At 45.8% G+C, this 12,487-nt stretch overlaps 1 protein-coding gene across 3 annotated transcripts; it reads left to right on the top strand.

Moving 5' to 3' along the window:
* Nucleotides 19–5,186, top strand: PCED1A (PC-esterase domain containing 1A). Of its 3 annotated transcripts, none has more exons than XM_005688217.3 (8): nt 19–390; nt 686–830; nt 1,320–1,399; nt 1,510–1,748; nt 1,849–1,999; nt 2,117–2,363; nt 4,380–4,451; nt 4,797–5,186. In XM_005688217.3, the coding sequence occupies exons 1-8, from the start codon at nt 193–195 to the stop codon at nt 5,042–5,044; spliced, it is 1,380 nt and encodes a 459-aa protein (XP_005688274.2). In that variant the 5' UTR covers nt 19–192; the 3' UTR covers nt 5,045–5,186. The 3 variants fall into 3 exon arrangements, with proteins under 3 accessions (XP_005688274.2, XP_005688271.2, XP_005688273.2); XM_005688214.3 differs by having other exon boundaries at nt 24–390; nt 4,182–4,451; nt 4,797–5,184; XM_005688216.3 differs by having other exon boundaries at nt 26–390; nt 1,663–1,748; nt 4,182–4,451; nt 4,797–5,184.

Consider the following 12,487-nt stretch of genomic DNA (forward strand, 5'->3'; position numbering starts at 1 on the left):
CCCCCGCCCACAGGGGGGCGGGCTCGGCCCTGGCTCCTGCTCCCTACGGCGGCCACCCGCGCTGCCTTCTCGTCCCCTCGGACGTTGGGGGGTCGGGCAGGGCAGGACATGAGTGACAGGAAGTGGGAGTTGTGAGCGTTGTCGCCCGGGGCGGGGAGGCCCCAGGCATTGTCGGGCCTCCATGACTCACGCATGGGGAGAGCTGGGCGACGGGCTGCGCACCGACCACTGACCGGGACGCACAAGCTCTGCGAGGCAGAAGCAGTGCTGAAGCGACCAGCTCTTCGGGCACGGGAACATGAGGCTAGGCCTGGCGCCCGCTGCAGGCGACGCGCGCAGTGTGCGGGCCTGCCCCAGTCGCTGGTGAACGGCGCGGAGTCCCGGGAATCGGTAATTGGCGCGAGCAAGCGCGCGCATGCGCGGGGCGGCGACGTGCACGTGGCTGGGCGCAGGGCCGCACCTCATGCGAAGCGGCGGGGTATCCCGGAGGTTCGCGGGCCGAGGCTCACTTTGCCAAGTTTAACAGAGGCTGGCGCCACCATGGACCCCACTCTAATGCTGCCACCTGGTACCTGTATCCCTGAGCAGCTTGAAAGGGGCCAGCGCAGGTCTCCTTTATCCCAAAGTGGGCCCTGGAGCTAGTTGAGGCCCCTCCCTCGTGCAGCTTAGTGGCCTTTCCCTGCAGCCCGTCGTTGTTGGCGGCAGCATGGTCTTCTGTCTGGAGAACGAGGAGCCGTGCCGCCCGCAGCGAAGCAACATGGTCCATTTCCAGGCCTCGGAAGTCCAGCAGCTGCTACACAACAAGTTCGTGGTCATCTTGGGGGACTCAAGTGAGTGCCCTTCTAGAATCCCACTTCCTGGTCCCGCAACTGCAGTCTGTTTTCTGCGTCTGGACGTTTTGTCTCCATCTCAAACTTCTTTCCTGATCCCCAGTCCGTTCCAGTACAGAAGGTTTATTTCCCCAACGCCTTCCACAGGTGTCCTGACAGATGTAGCCTGTCAGGCTTTTCACCCCCACCTTGCTCAGCATTTTTCTTCCTGACAGTCCCGCACAGCGTCCTCATGGAAGCAGTATGTTGTCTGTTTCTTGAGTGACTTGGCCAACTTACTTCTGCCAGGTCGCTATGTACACCTGGAAGGTATACACCTGGAAGGAACAAAGTCAGTGCCAGGACTTTTTAACTTCACCTTTTCTCATACCTCTAAGTCAATACTCCACAAAGGTGGTGTTGGGCCACCTCAGCAAGAGGCCTGGATTTGACAGGAGCTGGGGGTGGAGTAGGGCCTGCCTCAGCCTCAGGATCTCTGTCTCCCTTCAGTCCAGCGGGCTGTGTATAAAGACCTGGTGCTCCTGCTCCAGAAAGACTCACTGCTCACAGCTGCCCAGCTGAAAGCCAAGGTGAGGGAAGCTTGGTGGCCATGCCAGTGATGGGCGGGCACAGACTCTGGCCTGGTAGGGGCCTCCTCCCTGGCTTGGGTCTGACCAGCTGGGTGGGGGGGGGTGGGCAGGGGGAGCTGAGCTTTGAACAGGACCAGCTGGTCGCTGGGGGTCAGCTAGGCGAGCTGCACAACGGGACACAGTACCGGGAGGTCCGCCAGTTCTGCTCGGGTTCTGGCCACCACCTTGTACGCTTCTACTTCCTCACCCGCGTTTACTCCGAGTACCTCGAGGGAGTCCTGGAGGAGCTGACATATGGGCCTGCCCCGGACCTGGTGATCATCAACTCCTGCCTCTGGGATCTCTCCAGGTTGGGGCGGGGGGAGAGGGAAATACTGATTGGGGGTGGAGGTATGGCTCAGAGGCCACCCATCCCTGTGTTCTTGCCCACCCTTTGTGCTACCCAACAGGTATGGCCGCTACTCGATGGAGAGCTACCGAGAGAACCTGGAGCGAGTGTTCGTGCGCATGGACCAGGTGTTGCCAGATTCCTGCCTGCTGGTGTGGAACATGGCAATGCCCCTAGGAGAGCGTGTCACTGGGGGTTTCCTCCTGCCTGAGGCAAGTGACTGGAGCACCTCAGGACAGAAGATGGGGCAGCTGATTGGTAGATAGAGGACCCTCCCTCCCGATTCTGCATCATTCAGTGGCTCTCAGATGCTGCATTTTCTCACTCAGCTCCAGCCCCTGGCAGGCTCTCTGCGGCGGGATGTGGTTGAAGGGAACTTCTACAGTGCTACTCTGGCTGGGGACCACTGCTTCGATGTCTTGGACCTCCACTTTCACTTTCGGCACGCAGTACGGCACCGTCATCGGGACGGTGTCCATTGGGACCAGCATGCCCACCGCCACCTCTCACATTTGCTTCTGACCCATGTGGCCGATGCCTGGGGTGTGGAGCTGCCCAAGCGTGACTATCCCCATGGTGAGCCCTATCACAGGTGGGGAGGGTAGTGATGCAAAGAGGGCCCTCAGAGCATAGGTCTCATAAACAGCAGGACAGAGATCCTCAAGGTGAGTAGAGCCCCTTGAAGGACCATTGTGAATCCTGAGTGTGCCTTCCTTCCCCTGGTCTAGCCCTATAGTCACCTCTGTGTACACGAATTGAGTATTGAGTATGCTCAATACGCATATGCTACAGATAAACAGGAAAAGAATGGGAGTACTTTAAATTGGAGTGGATGTGGGGCATGGAAAAGCAGAAGCGGAGGAAAGGTAATTCAGGCAGAGTGGTAGAAGCAACAAAGCCCCTTGGCAGGGACTGTTAAACCCTCAGTTCCTGCCTGCTTTTAAAGGGGACATCATGGGTTATTGTTCCCTGTCTGCTTCTGCCCTGGATCATGTCCTGCAAGGGTAAAGTGCCTGCCTCACTTGTTGATAATTCATCCCTTTCAGCCCCAGTATCTAGCACAGTTGCTGTGTATATAGTACCTGCAGTATGGTGTTTATTGGATTGGAGACATGAGTCATGTTAGAAGGCTGTAGTAGCACTGGAGGATGTGAGGGCAGAATGGCCAGGAGTGTCACTTTTAGCCTGGAGTTGGAATATCAGGAAAGTGAATTAGGACCTTGATCATATAATGGTCTGATTTCTTTGTTTTTTTAGATGAGAACTAAATTTGATCTTCCTTGGTGGCTCAGATGATAAAGAATCTGCCTGCAATGCAGGAGACCTGGGTTCAATCCCTGGGTTGGGAAGATCCCCTGGAGCAGGGCATGGCAACCCACTCCAGTATTCTTGCCTGGAGAATCCCCATGGACAGAGGACCCTGGTGGGCTACGGTGCATGGGCTTTCAAAGAGTCAGACACGACTGAGCAACTAGCACACAAATCTCATCTAAATCAGTTGGAGAACTGATCCCTAACAGAGAAAGGGGTGCTTTAAAGGTTGTAAGGCTAGTTTGTTGTGTCTCCGGTCTTCTGAACTCAATTTGGAGCCACAGAAATAGCAACATCAAAAGGAAGAGTTGGGTGGAAGGATGAGTTGGTGAGTTTGATGAGGGCAGATCTCTTTGAAGTACTGTGGAAATGTTGAGTAAATTTGGAGTCAGTGGTGCCTAGCAGGGAGATGGCTGCTAAGGGTGTGAATGTGACAGAAAGAGCAAAACAATGGCCATGTTTGGGAGTTGGAAGAGAAGAGAGACTGATGGAGGAAACAAAAGGAGATAAGGATAGAGGCACTTTCAGGGAGGGGAGAGGCTTTTGGCCATGTCATGTGATGGTTAGAAAGTGAAGAAGTGGTTACATTTTTGTAGGAAAAGTATTGAAGAAGTGGAGTAGGGTTAAAAGAGGCAGTGAACAGTTGAGAAGGGAATGGTGCCTGGGCAAAAATACTCTTTGTGGGAGGAAGTGTGAAAGGAACCTGAACCTACTGTGAAAAGGAAGTGATGGGATCATTGTTTTTAACAGAGACTTACTAAACTTAGTTATTGGTCTTTGAGGAAGAGGTAGGAGAGGAGAGATAGACAAGCTGGGCAATAGAGGGGGAAGACTGGAAGGGATCATGAGATCAGGCTGGAGGGAATCATGAACAAAGACAGATCCACTGACTACTGAGACACAGGGAGGAAGGAGCATAGCTTGGGCTTGGCCTGAAATGAGAGGGGATGAGGAAACCTGAGTATGAAGTAGAGTGTGCTGCGTTTTCCAGGAGGAGGAAGTAAAGATTTAGAAGTGTAGGCTGCCAGAGTTCAGGGCGACCTGGCTTCCCAGGCCTACCTAAAACAACCATCCTGTTTCTAGACCCATGGATTAAAGACTGGCCAGAGCCGGATCATCTCTTCCAGGGGAGCCAGGGGCAGCCCTCAGACTTCGGCGAGCAGCCGGCCTTGCCCCCACCCTCTCCCTTACCTTCTCCCATGCCTTTTCCCTATCCTCTTCCTCAGCCTTCCCTACCTCCTCTGTTTCCACCCCTACCCCAGGAACCCCCTTTTTTCCCAGGCCAGCCCTTCCCACCCTGTGAATTCTTCAATTTTAATCCAATGGAAGACTTCTCGATACCACCCCACTTAGGTATGTGCCCCCACAACTTCCCAGCACACCTTTTCCAGCCTCTCCTTGAACCTCCCTCAACCTAGTCTCCTGTGTCCAGATGGGCTGAGAGAAGTCAGGGACTCCTTGTGCCCCCTGGGATTGGGTTCTGTCACAGCTGAGTCTGGAACAGCATCTGTAGACTCATGAATTAGCTCATTGATCGTCAGTTTCCTGATTTGGCAGTATGGGAAGCGGTATTGCCATTTTGTAGATGGGGAAATTGAAGGCCAGAGAAACTCACCCTGAAGAACCAGAACTGCCTGAGGCAGAGTTACACTCACCATGGCCAGAAGCCCACTCTCATGATGGCTGGTTCTTTTGTAGGATGTGGCCCTGGAATGAACTTTGTGCCTGGCCCCCTGCCTCCTCCAGTCCCCAGCCCTGTCCCCCATGGTCAACACCGGGGCTTGGCCGTCCACCGGGGGATGTCACGCTGTGTTCACAACAGCCCCTACCATGTGCCGAGGATGGGGGCGCCCTGCAGGCAGCGTCCAAGACACTCAGACAGGCTGATCCACACGTACAAACTGGATAGACGACCTCATGCCCATTCGGGCACATGGCCAGGGTAGACTGGTTCTTGTGTTTGGGCTGTGTGTGCCAGTGGCCCTGCAGTGCCTGTTTGCCACGCCAGGTGTTGACATGGCACCTGCTATGCCTGACATTGTTGTTGTCCATTGCTGTCACCAATAAAGGCATGGAAAAACAGAGTGACATCTTTTTGTGAAAGAGAGTGAGTCTCTGAACTGTGATCTTAAGAGTTGGGGAGGCTACCTCTGGGTTCTCTCCAGCCTCGGACCTTGCAGTCCACGCTGTTTAGAAATCATTGACTGCATCTTTCATACTGTTTCACACACTCAATTATGCTCCTACCAGAACACACGTGTACTTAACAAAGACCCGGGAGGGGTTACCTATTGTCAGCAGCTCTTTGGGATTGGGAAATGTCACAGGCTGAGTTGTAATTGAAACTGTCAATATTTTATTTGGAGTTTGGAATCTGGCTCGTTCTCACCTGTACTAGTCTCACCCATTCATATGTATGTTCAACGTTCACCTACTCCTGGAGATACACCAACCTCGCCTTGCACAATTTCTTGGCTCCTGGTAGACGCTCAAAAGTGGTTGGAACTAAGCAAGAAGCTCCCCGGCCCAAGTGGGAGACTGATTAGAAAACCATTGCTCAATAGATTCAATATGCAGTAGTAGCAAAGTGAACACAAACCTGTTTGGTGAGTGGGCAGTAGAAGAGGAGCAGAGAGAATTCCAAGGTCGGGTGTAGGGAGCAGGGAGCTGTGCCAAACTTAATAAGAAAGTTAAAAGAACTCAGGGACTTCCCTGATGGTAGTGACTAAGACTCCATGCTCCCAATGCACGCAGAGGCCCAGGTTCAGTTTGTGGTCGGGGAACTAGATACTTCATGCTGCAGCTAAAGATCCTGCATCCCACATGCAACTCAGACCTGGCACAGTCAAATTAATTAATTTTTTAAAAGTACAGCATCTCAGCTTTAACAAACGATCTTGACCCTGGGTTGGGTGTAGTATGAGTTGGGGGCTGAAACAAGGCAGTAAGTACACTGATAATGTGATGTAGAGCAGGAAAATAAGGAAATACACAGACCCACTAAACCTTAAGTAGAATAGGCTGGAGAAGAGGATGCAGAATTACTGCATTATCTTTCCTTACTTTTTATTGAAATTTTACTTTGTCAAAGAATGTAGCATCTTACACAAATGGAAATAGCGGACCAAAGAAGTGTTGGTCCTTGGTGGTTAACTATTAAGTGCAAATGAAAGGAATCTACTAAATTAACACACACTGGTGCTGGGGAAACTGGTACAGACAACATGAGTTAATAAAACCCTTCAGAGAGTAATGTCATCAGGGCTGCTGAGACCTTAATGAGAGTGCTTGAAATGAGCTTGGTTTTCTTTGCTGTAGACAGTGGATGGGAACATACAAAAGTGAAAGAAAGCATCTTGTTAGATAGATTTTAGATAACATCGTAAAAACTGTTTTTTGTTTTGTTTTCATCAGTTCGGCAAATCCCTTGTTCAGTCATTTATTCCTTGACACAAAACCCTTTTCTTTGCACCTCTGAAACGGGGGCTTCTCAGTGTTGCTGTGGAAAAGTATACACCTAAACTGGTTTATGGAAGAAAGTAATATGAGTTACCCAGCTTCACGAAGCCCTCTCTGTTGCTTGCCATCCTGTTCTCCAAGAAAACCTTGTGTGCATGCTAAGTCATTTCAGTTGTGTCCAATTCTTTTCGAGAACTGTAGCCTGCCAGGCTCCTCTGTCTAGGCTTTTCCATTCTCTCACAACCCCATCCCAAGTCTGGCACACCCACACTGTGAGCACTTGGAGACTGTTCAGTGTGCTCCAGATCCCTGTCCATCTACCTCTGTGATTCTCATTTTCACCCCTTCTTGCTATGTGGCTCCCATTGCTCACAGTGAGGTTTTATAACCTTTTCCTCAGCATCCCAATGTACATTTGAAATCTGTTGTAAGGGTAAAATGGGGATAAATTATATTTTATTTTCAGTTTGCTGTCATGTAAGCACATAGTACACTTGACTCCTCTATTAACAAATTTTTTATTGGGACTGGGAAACAAGAAACTTGAAAAATAGCTGCATACAAGTCACTATATGAATTTGAATTGTTTCCTGGATTTTGTTTTGAGATTGTAAAAACAAAATCTTATATTTTTCCAGTATGTAGGCACATAGTATGTCAAGCATGACAGAACTCAAACTTCACTGGCAAATCGTTTAAGAAGGAAAGTGTACATAGACTTCCTCTCATTCGTGGAATCTTGGTTTTTAAAAGTGACTCCAATATTCTTTCCTTTGCCAAAATAAGGTATTTCTGAAAGGGTTAAAAGATGCACCAGCACAGCATGTGACACAAGCCTTTATTTTTCAGGGGAGAAAGTCTTCAGAAATTTGGAAGATTGTTCTTTTCAAAAAGCTTTAACCCAGGGACTTCGCTGGTGGTCCAATGGTTAGGACTCCGCCTTCCAGTGCAGGGGTCCAGGTTTGATACCTGGTCAGGGAACTAAGCGGAGAAGGCGATGGCACCCACTCCAGTACTGTCGCCTGGAAAATCCCGTGGACAGAGGAGCCTGGTGGGCTGCAGTCCATGGGGTTGCGAAGTGTCGGGCACAACTGAGCGACTTCACTTTCACTTTTCACTTTCATGCATTGGAGAAGGAAATGGCAACCCACTCCAGTGTTCTTGCCTGGAGAGTCCCAGGGACGCGGGAGCCTGGTGGGCTGCCGTCTATGGGGTCGCACAGAGTCAGACACGACTGAAGGGACTTAGCAGCAGCAGCAGCAGCAGCAGCAGCAGCAGGGAACTAAGATCCCGCATGCCTCTCAGTGTGGCCAAAAACTAAAAGCAATAACAAAACCCCAACAACAACAACTTTAACCCAATTAGAGTTTTCCTCTAACAAAAGCAGAAAACTTGTTTCCTGTCACATTCTCCAGTTAATTGCATGCACTGTGTGTTGAGTTCATTTTAGTGTTTAAGTACATCTACCATAAACATTGGTGAAAGATAAACTCTTTTTGACTGCGAGGAAATGGATCTAAACTTTTAAAAACTGCTTCATTGAAGTATGACAGGCAATAAACTGCACATACTTCAAATGCACAATATAGTTTTGACGTGTATACAACATGAAACTCATCACAGTCAAACTTACCCTTTATATAATCCTTCCCTAAAGCCCTTCCTCACAACCTCCTACATTTTCACATTCGCATCCATAGGCAATTTGTCCTAACTGATCTGCTTTCTGTTACTATGGATTAATTTGTATTTCCTAGAGCTTTAATAAATGGAGTCATTCAGTAGATACTCTTTTCATCTGGCTACTTTCAGTCAGCCCAATGAATGGAATTAATTCACGGAATTTCATCTGTGTTGAGTGCATCAGTAGTTCATTCCTTTTTATAGCTGAGTAGCATCCCATTATATGCGATATCTATGTTTATCCATTTACCTATTGAGGGACATGAATAATTTTCAGTTTTTGACTCTAAAATAAAACCGCTATGAACATTTCTGTATGAATCTTTGTATGGACATATGATTTCATTTCTCTTGGGGAAATATCTAGGAATAAAATGTCTGGATCGTATGGAAGATGTATGTTTAACTTTTTAAGAAACTACCAAATGATTTTCCAAAGTGGTTGTTCCGTTTTACATTCGCACTGACAGTGTCTGAGTTTGTGAAGTTCTTCCACATTCTTGACCACACTTGGGATGTTATCTTTTTAATAGCTATTCTAATAGGGGAAGGTATGGTTTTAATTTGCATTTACATAATGACTAACAATATTGAACATTTTCCTGTACTTATTTGCAATCTATATGTCCTTTTTGGTAAAGTTTCTGTTTAAATTGTTTGTTCTTCATCACCATGCTCCCTTTTAAAAACATTACTGGGCTTTGAGAGTTCTTTACTTTGGATCCAAGTCTGTTATCAGATATATATTTTGCAAATACTTTCTCCCAGAGTGTGGCTTGTCTTTTGAAGAACAGAACATTTCAATTTTAGTCAAGGACAGCTTATTCAATTTTTCTTTTATGGATTATATTTTTGGTGTCATATCTGAGAAATCTCTACCTAAACCAATGTCATGGCTATTTTCCTCTGCTTGCTTCTAGAAGGTTTATAGTTTTAGGTTTTACATTTAAGTCTACGATATGTTTTGAATTCATTTTTGTACATGGTATAAGGTATGAATTGAAATTCATTTTTTTGCATATGAATATCTAATGGTTCCAGCCCATTTGTTGAAGACTGATCTTTCTCCACGAAATTCCATTAACATTGTTGTAAAAAATCATGTATATATTACATGTAGATCTATTTCTGAATTTTCTGTTTCATTTATCTATTAATATTTGTTTAACTTAATGCCAGTACCAACTCCCTTGATTTCTATAGCTTTATGATAAGTCTTGGAATCAGGTAGTGTTAATCTTCCAAATTTGTCTTTCTTTATCAAAGTTATTCTGACTATTCTAGGACCTTTACATTTCCAAATGAGTTTTAAAATCAGCTTATTAATTTCTACACAAATTCTGAGATTTTGTGATTGTATTGAACACATAGATCAATTTGGAAACACTTGAGATCTTACTAATATTGAGTCATCCAACCCAATGGGCAAGATATATCTCTCCACTTATTTAGGTCTTTAATTGCTCTCAGCAATATGTTGTTATCTGTGTACAAATCTGTCATATCTCTTGTCAGATACCCCCAAGACCCACGTTATTTTATTGTAAGAGAGATTTTAAAGTATCTTTTTCTGATCATTCACTGCTAGTACAGAAAAATACAATTGATTTTGTATTTTGACCTTGTATCATAACTACTGTCATGTACACATTACTTTGCTAAATTCAGTTATTCTAGTAGCTTTTTGATAGACTCCATAGGATTCTCTGCTTACACAATTTTGTTGTCTGTGAATAAAGACACTTCTTGCTTTCCAGTCTATATGCTTTTTATTTATATTTCTTGCCTTATTGTCCTGGCTAGGACATCCAGTACAATGTTAAATAGAGATGGGGAGAACAGACATACTTGTCTTGTTTCTGATCTCAGAGGAAAAAATATTCAGTTTTTCACCATTAAGTGTGAGATTAACTGTAGGTTTATCATAGATGCCCTCTGTAAAGTTGAGGAAGTTTCCTTCTATTGCCAATTTGCTGAAAGGTTTTGTTTTTATTTTAAATCAGGAATGGATATTGTATTTTGCCAAATGCCTTTTCTATGTCTATGGAATAATCATGTATGCTTTTCAGTTTGATAATATGGTGAAGTCCATTGATTATATTTGAATGTTAAACCAGTCATGCATTCTTGGCTTTAAAAAGGAAAGAGAGGGACTTCCCTAGCAGTCCAGTGGTTAAGGCTCCAAGCTTTCACTGCAGGGGGCATAGATTCCATTCCCAGTTGGGGGACTAAGATCCTGTATGCTGTGCCGCTAAAAATAAAGAGATTGTACAGTGTGAAGGTGATAGAATAAAGATGCTATTTCCTTCTCTCCGAAATCACCCAAACAAAAGTGAAAACAAGAAACAGAAATGTAAATACCATGTGAATTAGCTGGATAGGCTGAAAAAAAGCAGTGGAACCGCTGCATGGTACAACTCACTTTGGAAATTATCGGGCAGCATTTACTAAAGTTGAACATTTACATTCTCTGTGACTTGACAGTTTCACTTCAAGAGATCTATACATCTAGACAGATCTGCCAAAAAACTTGCACGAGAATATTCATAGAATGTTTTTTCATAGTATCCAAAACTTGGAAACAAGCCAAATGTCCATCAACAAGAGTGAATAAATAGTTTTCCCATACAATGAGATTGATATAAAGGAAAACAAAATACTGATAGATGCAAAGATATGGGTAAATCTCACAGATGTAATCCTGAAAGAAGTCAGACACTAGAGTACATTTTGTATGATTTTATTCTGCACAATTTCAACAATAGGCTGCATAGATTCTGCATGCTGCTGCTGCTGCTAAGTCGCTTCAGTCATGTCCGACTCTGTGCGACTCCATAGATAGCAGCCCTCCAGGCTCCCCCATCCCTGGGATTCTCAAGGCAAGAACACTGGAGTGGGTTGCCATTTCCTTCTCCAATGCATGAAAGTGAAAAGTGAAAGTGAAGTCGCTCAGTCATGCCCAGCTCTTCACGACCCCATGGACTGCAGCCTACCAGGCTCCTCCATCCATGGGATTTTCCAGGCAAGAGTACTGGAGTGGGTTGCCATAGGTTTCCACAATCTATGCTGATAGAAATCAGAATCGTGATTACCTTTTGAGGGAGATACTGATTGGGAAAGGGCATGATGGAACTTTCTGGAACAATGGGAAAGTTCTATCTGGGTGGTAGTTACCTGGGTACACACACAGACAAATATATAAAAATTTATTGAACCATACCCTCAATACTTGTGCATTTATTTGAATGTAAAATGTATGAATTATATGTAAGTTAAAAGGGAGCTAGGGTAGTCCACTGAATTCTGGGCTTTCACTGCTGTGGCCTGGGTTCAACCCCTGGCTAGGAGATCCCGAAAGTAATGCAGTGCAGCCAAAACAAAGAAACAAACAAGAAAAACAGAATGTGCTTCTTTCCGGTAGTGGTTTACCATTAAAAGACACCTAAAAATCTAATTCTCCACATAAACAGAATAAAGCAGAATAAACAGTCCTTGTCAGTTTAGTTCAGTCACTTAGTCATGTCTGACTCTTTGCGACCCCATGGATTGCAGCACACCAGGCTTCCCTGTCTATCACCAACTCCTGGAGCTTGCTCAAACTCATGTCCGTCGAGTTGGTGATGCCATCCAACCATCTCATCCTTTGTCGTCCCTTCTCCTTCCACCTTCAATCTTTCCCAGCATCAGGGTCTTTTCCAATGAGTCAGTTCTTCACATCAGGTGGCCAAAATATTAGAGTTTCAGCTTCAGCATCAGTCCTTCCAATGAACATTCAGGACTGATTTCCTTTAGGATGGACTGGTTACATCTCCTTGTAATCCAAGGGACTCTCAAGAGTCTTCTCCAACACCACATTTCAAAAGCATCAATTCTTCGCCTCTCAGCTTTCTTTATAGTCCAACTTTCACATCCATACATGACTAGTGGAAAAACCATAGCTTTGACTAGACCTTTGTTGGCAAAGAAATGTCCCTGTTTTTTAGTATGCTGTCTAGGTTGGTCATAGCTTTTCTTCCAAGGAGCAAGCAAGCGTCTTTTAATTTCATGGCTGCAGTGACCATCTGCAGTGATTTGGAGCACCCCCCCCCCAAATAAAGTCTGTCACTGTTTTCCCATCTATTTGCCATGAAGTGATGGGACCGGATGCCATGACCATCATTTTCTGAATGTTGAGTTTTAAGCCAGCTTTTTCACTCTCTCACTTTCAAGAAGAGGCTCTTTAGTTCTTCACTTTCTGCTGTAAGGGT

Source organism: Capra hircus, chromosome 13 (assembly GCF_001704415.2).
Source record: "Capra hircus breed San Clemente chromosome 13, ASM170441v1, whole genome shotgun sequence".
NCBI classification, from domain to species: Eukaryota; Metazoa; Chordata; class Mammalia; order Artiodactyla; family Bovidae; genus Capra; species Capra hircus.